Consider the following 18,931-nt stretch of genomic DNA (forward strand, 5'->3'; position numbering starts at 1 on the left):
ACAGGGTACTGGTTGCTGGAGGAGAGTGAGGGGCAACAAACCAAGGAGAGAGAATTCAGTTCCTCACTGAGGAGAAACCACAAGGAGTGGAGAGGTCTGGCTGACTGGAGGTGGAAGGCTGAGCTTACTTCTGCTTTCCAGAGCAGGGCTGTGGTGCAGCTACTTCCTCTTCATGACCTACATGTTGAAGAGGCATAGTGTAGATAAAGAGATGAGTCCTGCACAGTGTCCTGGCCAGGAGACGTGAAGTGTTCTGGGGAGCTCTTCGCTGTCACTAAGGGCATTCAAGAAACGTGCACATGGCACTTGGAGATGCTGTTTAATGGCCATGGTGGTCTTAGGTTGAAGTCTCTTCCAACCCAAACAATTCCATGATTGTGTGATTCTCAGAGAAGTGTGCCCCAGTGCCAGTGGGCAAGGCACTGTCACACAGCCATGTCCTCCCAGAACACAGTGTCCTGAGGCTGAGCACTGTCACATCCCTGTAGAAGATCTGCTCTCTCTTCAGCCACATCCATCACGCTCTTTTTCCTTTCAAGGTCCACTCCTGACAGTAGGATTTTTGCTGTGGGAGCTCCAGCCAGCCCTCAGCAGCCTGGTTTGCATCCTTGGAAGCACTTGGGGGACATCTTACCTGTATTCTGAGGGAATCTGCAGGTGGCATGAGCTAGCAAGGGTAGTGGGTAAATGCTGGCTGTCAGAGGGAGCTGGGACTGGCTTGAGGAGGTCCTGTGAGGGCTGGCATGAGCAGAGCACCCAAAGCTTTGTGAGATATGGTCAGTAGCTTATCTGTTGAACTCACATGGCTTCTTTGGCCCAGCCAGCTCCTCTTGTGATGAACAGCAGGGAAGAAAAAAAACCTGTGCTGCTGTTGTACAAGGGATTAGGAGTAAAATTTCCACTCTGCTTGACAATGAAATAGGGATCCAGCCAGAAGGTATGGTATCCACATTGTTCCTTGTTGTGATCTTGGAAAAGAGCATTATCTGCTGCAGCAAGTATAATTTGTTCTCCAGATTCACTGTGAGCAGGCAAATTAGTAACAGAGGAAGGAAATTCAGGTTGGATATTAAAAGAATAAACAAAATAAACATGATAACAGTAGTGAGAACATGGGGTGGGCTGCCTGGGGAAGGTTGTGGAATGTCCTCCATGGGAATTGCTTCAGAACAAGTCTGTTGGGAGTGATCTGGAGAAGAGGTGGTCCTGCCTCTCTTCCAGCTCAGCTGCTCAGTGTTGAATGGGTGGAGGCAAAGGACGGATGGAGAGGCTTCTGGCCTCACTGTGAAGAGGGCAGTGCTGCAGACCACCACTACCTCAGCACTGGGCAGATGGACATCACAGAATCGTAGGAGGGTTTGGGTTTGAAGGGACCTTTAAAGATCATCTCATTCCAGCCCCCCTACCATGGGGAGGGACACCTTCCACCAGACCAGGTTGCTCAAGGCTCCAGCCAACCTGGTTTTAAATACAGGAGGCATCCACAGCCAGCCAGAGCAACCTGTTTTGGTGCCTCACCACCCTCACTGTAAAGAGTTTCTTCCTAATCTCCAGTTTCAATCTGCCCTCTTCCAGCTCAAAGCCTTCACCCCTCACCCTTTCTTGTAACCTCCTTCAGGTACTGAAAGGCTGCTCTAAGGTCTCCTCAGAGCCTTCTCTTCAAGCTAAACAGCCACAACTCTCCCAGCCTGTCCCCATAGCAGAGGTGCTGCAGCCCTCTGATTATCTTTGTGGCTTCCTCTGGGTCCTCTCCAACAGTCTGATGTCCTGCTTGTTGATGTTTCCCCACCTGCCTTGTTCCTGGTGGGAGAGCTCTTTCCCAATCGAGGGTGCTGTCTGAGACCTGCTTGGCAGCTTCTGTGGGCTCTGGAATGGCTCCTTTGCCTTTCCTCACCTTCCTTGTCCTTGTTCTGTTGTAGGAGATGGAAATGTTGGATATAACCAGCATCAGAGATACCCGTGTAGGGAGGTTTGCCAAAATCCCCAAGGTGAGTGCATGGCTTCATTTCTGCTGGAGTTGGTTTGGTTGTTCAGATGGGAAAGGCAGGGCTGCCTGGGGCTTTGGCAGCAGCTGATTCAGCTTATCCCGGCTTTCTCCTGCAAGGTGGAGAGGACCTTGCCTCAATCACAGAATCATTTAGGCTGCATGGGACCTTTAAGATCATGGAGTCCAACCATTAACTCAGCACCATCAGTTCACCATTAAACCATGTTCCTCCACACCACATCTTCATGGCTTTGAAACCCCTCCAAGAATGGGGACTCCACCACTGCCCTGGGCAGCCTGAGCCAGACCTTGACAGCCCTCAAGATGAAAAAATTGTTCCTCATGTCCAACCTAAACCGTGCCAATGCAATTTGAGTTTGTTTTCTCTTGTCCCGTGTTTCTGTCTTTGGGAGAAGACACCAACCCCTACCTGGCTCCAGTCTCCTTTCAGGCAGTTGTAGAGAGTCAGGTGGTCTCCCCTCAGTCTCCTTTTCTCTAGGTCCTTCAGCTGCTACTCCTGGTACTTGTCTCTTTACCTCACAATGACATAAAAGAGTTATCATTTGTCATCTCTGAACTCCTCAAGGGAGTGTACCCAAAACAAAGACACCTCCAGGCTAGGGTATATGAGCTTGCTAGAAGGAACATGCCAGAAAGCCAGGAGAACAATTCCTTTTCCATGTGCCTTTCAAAGGAGCCTTTTAGAGATGTGCTCAGCAGATGGGTTCTCTCTCAAGCTTTCATCTTAGCCTGACCTTTACATTCCGTGAGCTACACAGGAAAGTCCTACAGGAGACTTCACAGAATCACTGACTGCCAAGTTGGAAGGGACCCCAAGGATCATCTGGTCCAACACTGATGGCTTGTGATGCTTCTGAGTCACCAGAGCTTTCCTTTGTGCAAGGATGCATAGACCGGGCCAAGGCAGCTACGAACCTGTAGTTATAGTGAGGTTAGAGCACACTGGTGGAGTTTTTGCCCTTTAAAGGGAAGAAAATGTAGTTTCAGGGGGAAAAAAATAGTTTCTTCTGTTTTTCTCCACCAAAGAATTGAAAATTCTCTGCTTGCAGGGTGGCAGTTCAAGGGCAGTTTCAGTTATAATTCAAGCTTCCTGGAGCAAAGTTGTCCTTGTTAGGACATTTTTTTTTTCCTGGCTCTTTTTTTTGTTTGCTTGTTTTTAACTTTCCATGTATGGAAGAGGCAAGCAAAAAACTGAAAGAAAGCTTGAATGTGAAAAGGAAACCAAGGAGTAAAGACAACAACAGAGGCAATTCTCAGCCTGCTGCAAAAGGGAAAGGTTTTGCAACCCGAGAGACTCGAGCAGCCTCTTTGCGTAACTGGTGAGGCTGTTTTCTTGGTGCTGCTCTAAAATGTCCCTCCAGAGCTTCCTGAGACTGATGGTTCCCAAAAGACCACAGTGAGCTGGGTGCTAAAGGCCCAGCAGAGCTTGAGAGCAGTGCCCATCTTACACAATTCTTTCTGAAAAGCTTCCTTTCTTGGAAATTCACTCGAATGAAACATCTGGGTTGAAACTGGAGCAGGGGAGGTTTAAGTTGGACATTGGAATGGGCTGCCCAGGGAGGTGGTGGAGTTGCTGTCTGTGGAGGTGGTCAAGAAAAGACTGGATGGAGCACTTAGTGCCATGGTCTGGTTGATTGGACAGGGCTGGGTGATAGGTTGGACTGGACAATCTTGGAGGTCTCTTCCTACCTGGTTGATTCCATGATTAGGAGGAAGTATTTTACTATGAAGGTGGTGAAATACTGGAACAGGTTGCCCAGAGATGTAGTAGAGGCTTCATTCCTGGAGACATTTACAGTCAGACTTGCTGGGGCCCTGAGCAGCCTGCTCTAGTTGGAGATGTCCTGCTGACTGCAAAGGGGTTGGACAACATGACTTTTGAGGGTTCTTTCCAACCCAGTGTATTCTGTGGTTATATGATTTGAGTTTCAGTGAGTCCAAAACTGTCTGAAACAAGGAGAAGAAGGAGAAGAAAAAGGTGAGAGACATATCCAGGATGATCAGTGCTCAGGCTTTGGCACCCTGTGTGCTCATGTGTGACCTGCAAGAGTGGCACACAGAGAGAAGACAGAATTTGCCAGTAGTACCAAGCTACTTGGGGTAACAAAACATGGGCTGATGTGTAGAAAGGCCTCAAGTTGCTGATTGCATGATCTAATAAGTGATAACATGTAGTACAGATAACCAGACAAGGCACGCACCCCCCCCACCTTGATTCTAATCTGTAATTAACCAGGCTCTGAATTTTGTGTTGCTGCTCAGAAACACCATCATGAGGGTGTGGTAAAATACCAAGGCAGTGTTCACAGGCATGTGCTCAAAAATGAAGCTCCAAGTTAGGAGTTAGAAGGAAACAAAAAGGAAATGGTGCCACTGTGCACACCCTGAGGGCACTCATGTTTCTGTGCCTCTTTGGCGTCCTCCTCCCATATGAGACAACTGGAAAAGGTAGGGAATAGCAGCAGCAAGATGAGTAAAAGAAAGAATTGGCTGCTGTAGGAAGAGCATCTGAGGAGGCAGGAACTGTAGTCTGGAAGAGAGAAGGGGGGAGGATGTGAAGGAGTATTGTGGAATGCTGTAAAGTGAGGAGGTGACTGGAGAAGGTGAGCATGAAGCAGTTTTCAGTGTTTCTTCCATTAAGAGGACTACATATCAAGTGGAATTTTCAAGCAGGAGGAGGTGCTGCTGATTTGCATGTCATGTGCTGTGGGATGTCTTCCTGCACCAGCTAGGAAAACTCAGGAGTAGAAGGAAACACCCTCTGAGGGTTATTAAATGTGAGATAAGGGCTTGCAGTGATAGGACCAGGGGTGAATACTTTCATCTGGGAGAAGAGGGAAAGGGAGAGGATTCTCCCCCTTGGCTCTCCTGAGACCCCACCTGAAGTACTGTGTGCAGTTCTGGAGCACCCAACACAAGGACATCAAATAGAGTGATTCCAGAGGAGGGCCACAAAGATGCTCAGAGGGCTGGAGCACCTCTCTTATGAGGACAGGCTACAAGAGTTGGGGCTCTTCAGCTGGAGAAGAGAAGGCTTCAAGGCGACCTTGTAGTAGCCTTCCAGCATCTGAAGGGGGCCTACAGGAAGGCTGAGGGACTATTTACAAGGTCCTGTAATGATAGAGTGAGGAGCAATGGGTTTAAACTGGCAGAGGGGAGATTTAAACGAGATGTTAGGAAAGGTTTCTTTACAGTGAGGGTGGTGAGACACTGGCACAGGTTGCCCAGAGAGGCTGTGGACGCTCCCTCCCTTGGAGGTGTTCAAGGCCAGGTTGGATGGAGCCTTGAGCAACCTTGTCTCATGGGAGGTGTCCCTGCCCATGGCAAGGAGTTGGAACTGGATGATCTTTAAGATCCCCTTCAGCCCAAACCATTCTGTCATCCCATGGTAATGCCTCTGGCTTAGGAAGCTGCTGAATCATACATTTCTGGAAGCTGCAGAGATGTGTCAGAGAAGTGTCATTGCCTTTGCTCTTACAGCCTTCCCCAGGTGTATGGATGAACCTCTGGTCTGACCTGGTGTAGTTTTTGTCTTCTAGCTATTGTAGCAGCCCACGGGCAGTGTTGTACAGTCCTGGGAGTTGGCTACAGCTCACTTCCTACACAGAAAGAAAGAAAGGTCAAGCACCAAGTGATTTATTAAGTATTCTGAACAGGCAGAAGTGATGTGCTTGATGACAACCTCTGCTGGGTAAACCCTGAGGGCTTTCTGAGCTCTGCATTTCACATAGACCCATTTAAAATGAGTCCTCTTTTCAGTTAAAGGAATTTTCTGGCATTTCTGTGACAAGGTGTTGTAAAATGCACCAAAGTGGCTCCTTACCCAGCTTTCTCTTGGGGAATGATGGGTAGAAGGCCTGCTGTGAGCACAGAAATGGCCATTGAACCGAGATGGTGGGAGAGATTTGGCATCCAGTCCTGGAAGTGGCTTCATGGCTGTACCATGAAGCATGGCATCCACCATGCCTCTGCAGGGCTGAGTTGTGCATTCTGTTGGCTATCCTAGACCAGAGTTTCTTCAAAGGAATGCAGCAAGCAGTGACAATTACTTCACATGAACCTGGTGCGTTGTTGCTCAAAGGTGTCGAGTTAAAACAGGTGTGACAAGGCAAGCCAAGGTCTGTTGGAGGTGGAGGGTGGTAGAGTGAAAAAGGATGCTGCCTCCCTCTTGCAAACAAATGCCTTGGAGTGGTTGTGGGATGTGACTGTTGAAGTTAATACCAATGGTTATGTGTTTCATTGCCTAAAAGTGGGGCTGATGGGTATTAAGATGAGAAGGAAATCACAGCTGCTGGAGGAGACTTGGATAGTGCCCACAAGAAATCAAATCCTCTTCCACTTCCTGGCCTCTAGCACCATGGAAAAACCACAACCTCTGTGAGACAAAGCTCAGGGTCTGGTTTGCTTAGTGAAGACATTCCCAGCGAAGAGCAGTGCTTTGAGGGCACCTGCTGGTGCCATCTCCTGCAAGATCCCATGCTCTTCTGGCTGAGGCTTGAGCTGCATGAGAGTGGAGCATGCCTTAAGTGAGTCTCTGCTCAGAGGGTTGTGTTGTGGACATTGGGAGTTACCTGTTTTCAGTAGCACTTTCCTCCTGCTGCTGAGAAAGAGGTTTGGGGATTTTCGTTGTAACCTCTGCATGAAGAACAATGCCACCAGAGCACCCACACAGAAAACCACTTCTGGAAAGGGCTGCCATCAGGCACACTGCCTTGCCACCACTGTTGTAAGTCACAGCATTGTCCCTGCAGGCTGCGAGGGGCAGGGGTTGCTGGGACCCTCGTTGTGACACTGAAGTGTTTGGGATGCAGGCAGTCGGCCTGCGGTGCCCAGCAGAGTAAGGGTGGCACTGACAGTGGGCCAGTCACTGAGAGTTGGCAGCAGGAGGAGCCTCCTTCAAGTGAGAAGAACCACTGCTCTTCGAGTCATTTAGGTTTGGAAACAGCTTTAGGGTAAACCCAGTGATGCCAAGTGCCAGAAGCTGCCCTAGAAGGGTGTTCAAGGAATGTGTGGACCTGGCACTTTGGGACATAGTTTAGTGGCTGTGGTGGTCATAGGTGGATGGTTTGGCTCAGTGATTTTAGGGGTCTTTTCCAGCCCAGACAGCTCCATGGCTCCTGCCTGAAGGTGAGGACACTGGTGCTGTCTTTAAACAGAGGCTCTCTTCTCTCTTCCTGTCTTCACCACCTGCACTTTAGCCCCTCAGCAGGCCAAAACCCTGTGAACATGCAGCATTCCACTCCTCACCCCTTTGCTTGCCTGCCTGTGAGAGCTGCTCAGTGCTCCACAGCCTGTCTTCTTTTGGAGAGACAGGGCAGAACGAACTCTGGCAGGTGGTCAAGAGTAATAAAGGCAAGAATTAGCAGGGCCTTTGAACATAGCCAAGGCAAGGCAGAAACCCAGTGACTGTGGTTCAGCAGCATGCTGGAGCAGACCAAGATGTTCATTATGATGCAGTTCTGTTTCCCTTTGAGTAACAAGGAACAGTAACAGCTTATTTTTCCCCCTTCTGATCACCTCGACACCAGAAGGCTGACAGAGAATGTAATAATTGGGACCAAAATCCACGATGGCTTAGGCCATGCTGCTATTGGCTTCATCTTGGGTTTTGTTTAGACATCTCAGCAGGCACTGGCTTTGAAACAAGCATCACTTCTCCTAAAACCAGAAGCTGTGTATTCTGACTATCACTATTATAAACCAGTTTCATCCTCCACCTGGATTTTGTTGCTGTTGATCTCAGAGATGGTGACTCTGAACTGAGCATGTACAAGGGAGGAGGTGATGCTAAGTTATTTCACAGGCTCTCTTCTGATGAGTGGTGTCCCACAGGGGTCACTACTAGGACCAGTGCTGTTTGACATCTTCGCTAGGGACATGGACAGTGGGACTGGGACACCCTCAGTAAGTTTGTGGATGACACCAAACTGTGTGGTGTGGTTGACATGCTGGAGGGTAGGGATGGCAGTTAGAGGGGCTGAGACAGGCCCAAGCCAACCTCCTGAGGTTCAACAAGGCCAAGTGCAAGGTTCTGCAGCTGGGTTGGGACAATCCCAAGCACAAATTCAGGGTGTGTGAGGAGTGGTTTAAGAGCAGTCTGGAGAAAATAAGACATGGGGGTGTCAGATGATGAAAAGCTCAACATGAGCTGGCAGTGGTCACTGGCAGTCCAGAAGGCAACTGTGTCCTGGGCTGCATCAAAGGAATTGTGACCAGCAAGATGAGGGAGGTGATTCTGCCACTCTGCTCTTGTGAGACCTCACCTGGAGTGCTGTGTCCAGTTCGGGTGCCCCCAGCACCACAAGGACAGGGACCTGCTGGAGCAGGTCCAGAGGAGGCCACAAAGATGATCAGAGGGATGGATGGAGCATCTGCCCTAGGGGGACAGGCTGGGAGAGCTGGGTCTGTCCAGCCTGGAGAAGAGAAAGCTCCAGGGAGACCTTAGCCACCTTCCAGTACCTGAAGGGGGCTATTGGAGGCCTGGTGGGGGACTTGTGACAAGGGTTGGTAATGTCAGAATGAGGGGTGATGGCTTTGAGCTGGAGGAGGGGAGATTCAGAGTGGAGACGAAGAAGACTTTTTCCAGTGAAGGCAGTCAGACCCTGGAACTGGTTGCCCAGGAAGGCCACGGCTGCCCTCTTCCTCTGGGGGTGTCCAAAGCCAGGTTGGATGAGGCCTTGGGCAACCTGGTCTCGGGGAAAGTGTTCCTGCCCAGGGCAGGGGAGTCAGAACTAGGATGATCGTTTAGCTCCTTTGCAACCCAAAGCGTTCTGTGACGGGGCCGTCAGCCAGGGGCGAGCAGCACTCGGGCTGCAGCTGGGGCCGAGCCGCGCACTATAAACACACGGTGGGTGGCCAGTGCCGGGCGCCACGGCAGCGGTGCGGCCGCGGGGGGGCAGGCGGGTCCCGAGTGCAGGAGCCCCTGGTTTGTGAGGGGTCTGTGAGCAGCAGGAAGCGCCGCCTGAACCGCCGCCGTCTGCCGCCTTCGGCCTCCCCTGCCCTGCCGCCTTCGGCTGCCGCGCCGAGCCCCCTGCCGCGCTGCGCCTCCCCTGCCCTGCCGCCTCCGGCCAGCGCCTCTCTCCCTGGCGGGCTGCTCCCGCTGCATTCCCGAGCGCCGCAGGCTGTTTCGTGCCGTGCGAATCTGTGCTGCCGCTGCCTGTTCCGCTTCCTTTAGATAAGGCCTCAGCAAAAGCCAAGAGCGCTTCATCTGCCTGGGTTTTTTTCCTGCCTCATCTTGCTGAGATGCTTGTCGCGGGGACAGGCTGCCCCCCTCGCGTCTCAGTTATCAGTGCTGCGGTGAATCCGGTGATGGAGCTGTGCTGCTAGGGAGGACATGAGGGTTACCTGCAGAGCCAAGGTGCTCGGTTAATTCTGGTGCTCCTTCTGACACCCAGACATCTTCTCTGAGAGAGAAGACTCCCTGTCACGTCCTGTCTCCTAATACCACAAGTGCTGCATCACATAGTGCATCGCAACGACACCAAACACAACTGTGGAATCATACAGTGGTTTGGGTTGGATCTTAAAGCGCATCCAGTTCCAAGCCCCTGCCGTCACCCCTCATCCCCCTGCAAGCCCTTGTGAAATATCCCTCCCCAGCTCTCATGTAGCTCCCTTCAGGTACTAGAAGACCTCTAAGGTCTCTCTGGAGCCTGCTCTTCTCTAGGCTGAACAGTCCCAGGGAGAAGAGAGCAGGCAGTCCAAGTGCTGCTGTGGCACATCCTGGCTGTGCTTGGGCTGTGTCCCATTTCAAGTGGTGAAAGGACTGTCACTGTCTCCTGCTTTAGCCCTGGCTCTTTGATTACATTTGCATGGGAATTTGCTTTTCTCTGGACTGTGAGAGGGCTTCAGGCAAATCAGGAGGCTGTGATGTTTGGATATTAAGGGGAAGCTCTTCACAGTGAGCACAGTGAGACACTGCGACAGGTTGCCTGGAGATGGGATTAAGGTCCCATCCCTGGAGAAATTCAAGGTCATACTTAATGGGGGCCTGAGCAGGCTGCTGTGATCGGAGACATCCCTGCTGACTGCAGGGGTCATTGGACAAGATGCCCCTCGAGGGTCCCTTTCAACCCAGGGCTTTCTGTGATTCTGTGAAGTGGAATGGAAGCTGAGTCTGCATTTCAGCCTCTCTGCCTGTGAGCGGTTTTCTGTTTGCTTGAGATTTTTAAGTGGATTTGCTAAGCCTGTTTGCTTTCTGATTTGCATGGCTAATGCAGTTGTCCTGGTTTTCATTCCCATTTTTCCCTTTATGGCCACCTGCACTCTGACACTAAGTAATGACATAATGAAGCTGCTGCTGCACAAGGTGCTGAAGGTTATGGAAGAGCCGTGGCATCAGGTTCTGTGCCCTTGGACATAGTCTCTGCTCCTCTCTCACCGTCTTCATTTGGTGCTTTTATCCCGTGAGGGAAATAATCCCCATGCAAAGCAGCAGCACAGAGTGAGTGACTTGCTTAAGGCCAGGCAGGAAATCAGTCACTAGGAAAATCTGACCCAATTTAGATCCCCCACAAGATGATCCTCTCCTCTCCCTGCTGCAGTTTGCTTCTCATAAAACGAAGCCATCCTCGCTGAGGCACTGGGAGGTGTCATAAGCTAATGCTGATAAAGGCCATGACATATAGAAAGTGACACAGGCTAAGGCTAATGGGAACAATGACTTCTCAGAAGGTGATCAGGCTGCTACCAGCCACACCGTGGGTCAGCTTTGTCTGGCAGAGCATACCTGAGAGAAAGCAGACTCTGGTGCAGCTCGCTGCAGACATACAGCATGAGGAGAAACAGCTGCTGGAGAGCCAGCATCAGCAGCTTGCAGGGGAGGAAGGGCTGGGAGGAGCTGATCTGTAACAAATACAGGAAATGAGTTCAGCACAGACCACAAGTTCTCCATTGTCTCAGCTGCGTATCATTTACAGCGGGAGAGGTGAGGAAGCTGAAGGAACGCCAGTAGCTTTGTAAGATGAAGTATGAAATGAAGGTCCTGATGCTTTGCCACTCGTGTTGAAAAGTTCTGCTCCATCAAGAAGTTGTTGTGAGCAGGGAATGGAGATGTGGGCATGAGGGGGCTGCTTGCTTCTGGGAAGGAAAATTGCTCACAAAGCAAGACCTGAGCGTTCTGAGAAATTCTCTAACTCATAGAAACCAGGAAAATCTTCTGGGAGGCCAACACTGCCCAGTCAGCAGCAGGGAACAAGCCACTAAACATGAGCTGAGCTGACTCTGGGGGAGCTCTTAAGTTTACAGCAAATCCAAAGGTGAGATCATAGAATCAAAGGATTGTTTGGGTTGGAAAAGACCTCTAAGGTGATTGAGTTGCTGTACTTGTCCAGAGGAGGGCAATGAAACTGGTCTGGAGAACAGCTCTGGTGAGGAGCAGCTGAGGGACCTGGATTTGTTGAGAGTGAAGAAGAGGAGGCTGAGTGGAGCCCTTCTGGCTCTCTACACCTCCCTGAAAGGAGGTTGGAGGCAGGTGGGGTTGGTCTGTTTTTCCTAGTATTAGGTGACAGAAGAAGAGGCAATGGCCTGAAATTGTGCCAGGAGAGGTTTAGGTTGCGTGTTAGAAAAACTGTCCATGCTGCACAAGTGGGGCAGGCATTAGAGCAGGTGCCCAGGGAGGTGCTGGAGTCACCTTCCCTGGAGATGTTGAAGAAACATGTGGACATGGCATTTGGGGACATGGTTTGGTGGCCCTGGTGATGTTGTGTTGGACTTGATGGCCTTCGAGATCTTTTCCAACCCAAACAACTCTATGAATTGCTGTGCTTTATTCTAGGAGCTGGGAATTTTATCCATCCAAGATAAATAGGGACCCTCAGTGCAACTCCAGGATTCCTTGGCTTAGTGATGCCTTACGTGGGAATGCAGAAAATGCTAAATAATTTAAAGAGATTCTATAAATACTTCTGTTTGGTGATGAAATACAAGTGTGACTAATCAGATGAGCCTTCTACTTAACAAAATAAATCTCTGGTGAGACATTGCTGCAGGAGACTGCAATTGCTATGGAAAAACCTACTTGTAGCAACTGACAACCAGCAGAAAGGGGTTTGGAGGGAGAGAAGTCCCTCCAGTAACCAGGTCTAAAGCTGCTACCAGACCTTAGAATCGCAGAATTGTTTGAGTTGGAAAATACCTCTAAGATCATCCAGTCCAACCATCAACCCAACACCACCATGGCCACTAAACCATGTCCCCAGGTGCCATGCCCACCCATTCCTTAACACCTCCAGGGGTGGTGACTGCACCACCTGTCTGGGCAGCCTGTTCCAATGCCTGACTACTCTTTCAGGAAAGAGATTTTAACTCGTGTCAAACCTGAACATCCCCTGACACAATCTGATGCCATTTTCTCTCATCAAAAGTATAATCCATAGGGATGTGCAGTGAGGAATTTCTTTATGAGCATTGACTAAGTGTTAGTTAGACCTTCTGGGTCTTCTGGTTGCCATTTGCTTCTTTTTCCCTTCATCCCCATCTGTTCTGTTTCTTCTGCAGTGCCAGAAGCTCCGAGAGGTTTTTAACTTGGATTACCCTCACAGCACCTTCCTGCTTAAGACTCTGACTATTGTGTCTGGCCCTGACATGGTGGACCTCACTTTCCATAACTTTGTGTCCTACAAGGAGAACGTTGGCAAGGTGAGGGCAAGGAAGCACTTCTCAGGAAGGGCTTCTCAGTATAAGGAAGTATGTCATTACAGTGTAATCCCAGAAGTAAGGGGGGAGCAGGAGGGGAGAGGGAAAGGTGGAGAACTCAACCCTGCCAGTGTTACTGGCAAGGTTATAAACAAGGAGGTTTATGTTCCAGTAAGGTGTGGTACCTCCGTAGTTCTAGAAGCTTCTGCCCTGCATGGAGAGAAGGACCAGTGGAAGAACTTCAGTATGTCATTGCTGTGCTTTGTGTGGATACTCAGTACAGCTGAGAAGACTCAGTGGAGAAGTCAGAAGTTTCAGCTGCTGGTGTCTGTGAACAGTAGGAAGGTGATACAGGCAAGCCTGAGGAGCACTTGTTGGGGTTTGGAGGCCAGCAGTAGCAGAACAGGTCCATGCCCTTTCCGTGCTTGTTGCTGTGTGCTTTGTGGCGCAGTCCCCAAATGCCTCTGTTCTGTGTGTGTTTGTCCCCAGAGCTGGGCAGAGGACATCATGGCCATTGTGCGGAACCCCCTCACGTCCAACGCCTCTCGATACACCTTCCTGGAGAAAATGTGAGTGAGTTCTGACACACCTTGGCCTCCAGAGCTCTCCTCTGCTTCCCTTTCTGCCTCTGCCAGCAGCAGGAGGCTTCCCCTTCATGGGCTGTTGTGGCCCAAGTGCAGCACTTGAGTCTCACACACTTCAGTGTTTAAGCTTTAATAATTTGCCCATTTTTGCTTCCTGAGAAGCAACAATAGGCTCTGGCTAAGGGGACACTTTGTAGGACCTTGATTTTCAGTTAACCATCAGATTCTTTCCCTAATTGCTTCTTTTTTTTTTCTTTCTCCTTACTTAAGAGAACCTCTAAAATTGTACAAATGCACTTCATAATCTTGGTTATTTCTTTCCACAGCCTGGTTAAGCTGAAGATGCAGCTTAATGCAGAGGGGAAGATTCCTGTCAGGAAGTGAGTATGGATATGTGAATTAGAAAGAAATTCTTGACAGGGAGGGTGGGGAGACACTGGAACAGGTTGCCCAGGGAAGCTGTGGGTGTCTGCTCCCTGGAGGGGCCAGGTTGGATGGGGTCTTGAGCAACCTGGTCTAGTGGAAAGTGTCCCTGCCCATAGCAAGTGGTTGGAAATAGATGGTCCTTCAGGTCCCTTCCAACCCAAACCATTCCACAGTTCTGTGATTCTATATTTGTTTGTTGCTGTTCAGTCAGACTAAATAAAGAGTGTCTGGTTGAGCAGTTGCTTCAGCTGTCTGCTTTTGCTGCACCTAAGAGGTAAAGGTCATTCTTTCAGGATTCAGACCATGGAAGGACTCCTGTTGCACCTTGGTTCCTCCCAAGGAAGGGTCTGGAAAGGAGAGGCAAGAGGGGAGAGCCCTGGGGCTGTTTACTCTGGGGAAGAAAAGACTGAGAGGAGATCTTACTCATGTTTACAAATATCTGAAGTGCTGTCAAGAAGGGGCCAGGCTTTTTTCAGTGGTGATAGGATGAGGGACAATGGACACAAACTGGAACATAAGGAGTTCCACCTCAACATGAGGAGAAGCTTTGCTGTGAGGGTGCTGGAGCCCTGGAGCAGGCTGCCCGGAGAGGTTGTGGAGCCTACTTCTCTAGAGACTTTCAAGACCTATCTGGATGCGTTCCTGTGTGACCTGCCCCAGGTGATCCTGCTTGGGCAGGAATGTTGGACTTGGTGATCTGCAGAGGTCACTTCCACCCTATGTTTGTGTGTAAAACATTAGACTATTGAATGTCCACATTAAGAGTCAGACTTACCAAGCCACTCTGTATCTCCAGGTGCCAGATGTATGTAAGGCTTCAAAATCTGTGTCTGAATCCTTCTGAGAACTCTTCTGAGCCTTTCTGTTTGGGCATTTAAATCTCTTCTGAGTTCATTAACCAGGATGCTGCAGCTTTTGCCTTGCAAAGGCAGGCTGGGTTTGCATATGTCTGCTGCAGCTCCCTCTGAGCACTTGTCCACCTGTCCACACGTTTGGCACTTTTTGTTCCCCTTTTTTTTCTGGCTGGGAGCAGCTGTGATGCCAGGAGCTTAATAGAGCTGGCATCTGAATTTATCCACAGAGGAGACCTCAGTGCTGCTGTCTGGGATATTCTGAAAGCAGGGGAAGTTCAGTTTTTGGTACTGTTCCCTAGTGCAGCACGTGCTGCTTGAAGCTGAAGGCTTGACCAAATCAGTTTTGCCCATGAGACCAGGACTCATCTTCCCAAGTGGGAGGTGAGTTTTGGTGTCTGCAGAAGCAGACATTTGTGCTCTATCATAGAATTGTTTGAGTTGGAAAAGACCTCTAAAATGATAGAGTCCAGCAGTCAACCCAACGCCACCATGGCCATTACACCAAGCCACGTAGCAAACCAGCTTCTCTGCCTGCATCAGGAGTTTGTTCCTTCAGTTCATAGCAGGAGTTTTGGTTCCAGAGAAGTCTCCCTTCTTTCAAGCAGCAAATGTTCAAAAGGTTTGTTTGCTGGTTCTGAATGTTGTCTTGGCTACAAATTCTTCCTTGCTAATGCCATCTGCTGCCACAGGACGGTGTCCTGGGGGGCGTGTGGCATGAGTATGTTACCACAGGAGACACCTCCATCAGGGCCAGGGGAGGACAGAGAAGAGAGATTTTGAGAGTGTGCTGATACAGTTCAGTGACAGGGACTTTACAGAATCATGGAGTGACTGAGATGGTAAAAGACCTCTAAGATCGAGTCCAGCCATCAACCCAACACCACCATGGCCACTAAACCGTGCCCCAGAGGGCCATGTCCACATGTTTCTTGAACACCTTCAGGGTCGGTGACTCCACCACCTCCATGGACAGCTTGTTCCTCTGCCTGACCACTCTTGCAGCAAAGAATTTTTTCCTCATGTCCAATCTAAACCTCCTCTGGCACCATGTGATGCCATTTCCTTTCATCCTGTTGCTGATTACTTGAGAGAAGAGACCAACATGTGCATCACTGCAACCTCCTTTCAGGGAGCTGTAGAGAGCAGTGAGGTCTCCCTTCATCCTTCTCCATAGTAGAAGTGTAGAACTGTATTATGGCAGCAGTCAGAACTCCACTGTAGCGTCTAGGATGTGATACCTCAGTTACTACCTTGCAGGACACTGTCTGTCTTCTCTGATTCATGTTTAGAGTTGTCTTGTCTGGCTCCTTCACTGCTCATTTTGAGTGCCTTGTGCTCTGGCTGCAGCTGCCAGCCACCCAGCCCCAGCCTTTCTGACTGCCCTCCTCCTGCACTCTGGTGATTTCTTTTTTCCCCTCTCTGCTCAGTATTTTTCAGACGTTTCCTGCAGACAGGAAGAGGGTGGAAGCAGCCTTGAGTGCTTGTCATCTTCCAAAGGGCAAGGTAAGGGTTTCCCTGGGAGCCAAAGGTCTTGCTAGTTTGAGAAGAATCTTTGCCTGCTCTGTGATGATGAAAAATCATCAGCCCAGATGCTCTTTGTTGCTGTGAGACCTTTTTCTTAGTGCCATCTGCTATGCCTCAGCTGCAGCCAGGCTCAGTTCTCATCCTTTGTGTTGCTTTAACACAACTCTATCACTTGGGTTAGGTGGCACAGGAGGCAGCACCTTTCTTTCTCCATGGTTCACTCTCTCTTCTTTGAAGCAACAACTCTGATGGTTAATCTTGGTTGGCTTCTGCCAACCCACAGAGTACAGTCCAGGCCTGACAGCTCCTACCTCTGCAGTGAGCTTGAGCTTTGCATCATCATGCAAGAGGCACCAAGGGGCAGTTTAAGTAACTGTCCCTTCTGAAGTGGGACGTTTTGGTGCTTCTCCATCTGTTCTTCCAGAGGTTCCACTCACAAACAAGTGCTGGGCTGGGGGTGTTCATGAAGGAGTGGAAGCCATCAAGGGCATGTGACCTGTCTTTAATGTGTTCTCAGAATGATGCCATCAACCCAGAGGACTTCCCCGAGACTGTGTACAAAACCTTCCTCATGAATCTGTGTCCACGGCCTGAGATTGATGAGATATTTACCTCGCAGTAAGTTTCCCTCAAGCCACAGAACTTGATCTCTTGTGGCAGAAGACAGGTCAAAAGGAGGAGCAAGGGGATTTCATATTTTGTGTATGGGCTCAAGCCTTAAAAAGGCAGGAACCCAGGTCACAAAACAGTGCCAGTGCACTTAACTCTTTTACTCGCAGCCTGAATAAAGAGGATGAGACCTCACTGTGCTGTGGGGAGTCAGCTGTTACCATCAGGAGGACTGGTTGCAGCTCACCTCTGCTCCTCTGTCCTTCTCTCACTGTAGCCATTTAAAAGCAAAGCCCTACATGACCAAGGAGCACTTGGCAAAGTTTATCAACAAGAAGCAGCGAGACTCTCGCCTCAATGACATCCTGTTCCCACCAGCCAAGCCTGAGCAGGTGCAGAGCCTGATAGAGAAGTATGAGCCCAGTGGGATTAACATCCAGAGAGGTGAGTCCTGATCAGCCCAACGCCTGGCTCTAGAGGTAGTATGAAACCAGCAGAGGGCCTTGTGTCTTCTGCTGTCCTAACTCTCAAGGGGGCAGTCAGGCTGATTCTCACAAGTTCCTGTGTTATACCTGCAAGAAGATGCCAGAACCATTTTGTTTCTGGGGGAGCATGAAGAAGGGTGTGCCCAACAGGTCGAGGGAGCTTCTCCTTCCCCTCTACTCTGCCCTAGAGAGACCACATCTGAGTCCAGTTCTGGGCTTCCTGGTTCCAGAGAGACAGGGAACTGCTGGAGAAAGTCCAATGGAGGCTTTGAGGGTGCTGAGGCGCCTGGAGCAATGTGAGGAGGAAAGGCTGAGAGCCTTGAGGCTGTTTAGCCTGGAGAAGAGCAGCCCCATAGGGGATCTGCTCAGTGCTCATCAAGACCTGTGGGGGGGCGAGAGGCTGGGGCCAGACTCTTGTCAATGATGCCCAGTGACAGGACAAGGGGCAACAGGCACAAACTGGGACTTGTAAGGTTCCACCTGACCATGGGGAGAAACTTGTCTGGTGTGAGGATGCTGGAGCCCTGAAGCAGGCTGCCCATATTAGTTGTGGAGTCTCCATCTCTGAAGATATTCCCACCCCCCCCATACCCTTGTGATCCTTGGCAAGCTGCTGTGGGTGCCCCTGCTTTAGCAGGGAGGTTGGACTGGATAATCCTCTTCCAACCCCTACCATTCTGGAGTTCTGTTTTGGTGCTACTAACAGTTTTGTTTTCCATGCAGGGCAGTTGTCTCCAGAAGGGATGGTCTGGTTTCTCTGTGGCCCTGAGAACAATGTGATAGCACTGGACAAATTGCTGCTGTACCAGGACATGACCCAGCCACTCTCCCACTACTTCATCAATTCCTCACACAACACCTATTTAACAGGTATGAGTAGTTCCAGTCTGCTGCAGCACTTCGGTCCCACCAGAGGGGATGGGTGAGTGATGCTGAAGAACCTCCCTCTCTCTGCTTTCTCCAGCTGGCCAGTTCTCGGGTATCTCCTCTCCGGAGATGTATCGGCAGGCACTGCTGGCTGGCTGCCGCTGCGTGGAGCTGGACTGCTGGAAGGGCCGGCCCCCAGATGAGGAGCCCATCATCACTCATGGCTTCACCATGACAACTGAGATCCTCTTCAAGGTATGGAAGGAGTTTGCTCTATATATCCTTTCTCTTGCTTGGTTTTAGACTGATGTCAGCTTGAAGATGCTGGCTGAGGAAGCCGACAGAGGGCAAAGATGCTGGAGAGTAGAAGACTGATGACAAGTGAATGAATGTGTAGGTAGAATGAAAGATGAGCAAGCATGCAATAGGCTGGAGTTTGTGTACGTTTTTGGAGTGGGAGGACCAGAAGAGAGGCTGTTAGCTGGATGAAGATGAGTGAATGAGGGAAACGCAGACAGTCAGATAGAAGATGGAGAGATGGTTGAGTAGATGTGCCTTGCACACAGGGCTCTATAACAAGGTGGATGGATGGACAGAAAATTCCACGAGGATGGTGGGCTTATGGATGGATGCATGTCAAAAAAACAAGCAGTTGAGTTTATCTTCTGACTTTTTGTGGCAGACAGCCTCTCTGGTGGCAGCTCTGGAGGAATGGGTTTCAATTCCTTTCTAATGAGATGAGTGTCTGGAATTGGAGCAGCTGCCCTCTAGCTTGCTGGGCAGGTGGCTGCCTGGAGGCTTCAGCTTCCAGGCTTCATCAGCACAGCACAAAGCCTCCTTCTCCCTTGGAAATACAGACCACATACCCACAGGAGTTACAAACAGCTCTGCAGGTTAAAACCCAGCACATCACAATCCCTTTTTTTTCTGCTCTCCTTT

General features: G+C 50.1%; 1 protein-coding gene across 7 annotated transcripts in view; it reads left to right on the forward strand.

Moving 5' to 3' along the window:
• PLCB2 (phospholipase C beta 2) overlaps window positions 1-18,931 on the forward strand; it is a 52,148-nt gene that overhangs the window by 9,648 nt on the left and 23,569 nt on the right. For 4 of the 7 annotated variants that reach the window (XM_064163562.1, XM_064163564.1, XM_064163559.1 and 1 more), the window contains 9 exons: window positions 1,920-1,988; window positions 12,506-12,646; window positions 13,133-13,212; window positions 13,554-13,607; window positions 15,935-16,010; window positions 16,549-16,649; window positions 16,918-17,084; window positions 17,849-17,995; window positions 18,090-18,247. In XM_064163562.1, coding sequence (XP_064019632.1) covers window positions 1,923-1,988; window positions 12,506-12,646; window positions 13,133-13,212; window positions 13,554-13,607; window positions 15,935-16,010; window positions 16,549-16,649; window positions 16,918-17,084; window positions 17,849-17,995; window positions 18,090-18,247 — 990 coding nt within the window. In that variant the 5' untranslated portion in view covers window positions 1,920-1,922. Of the gene's footprint in view, window positions 1-1,919; window positions 1,989-10,943; window positions 11,266-12,505; window positions 12,647-13,132; window positions 13,213-13,553; window positions 13,608-15,934; window positions 16,011-16,548; window positions 16,650-16,917; window positions 17,085-17,848; window positions 17,996-18,089; window positions 18,248-18,931 lie in introns of those variants that run through there. The other 3 variants (XM_064163566.1, XM_064163561.1, XM_064163565.1) reach the window with 3 other exon arrangements.

Source organism: Pogoniulus pusillus, chromosome 24 (assembly GCF_015220805.1).
Source record: "Pogoniulus pusillus isolate bPogPus1 chromosome 24, bPogPus1.pri, whole genome shotgun sequence".
Classification (NCBI taxonomy): domain Eukaryota; kingdom Metazoa; phylum Chordata; class Aves; order Piciformes; family Lybiidae; genus Pogoniulus; species Pogoniulus pusillus.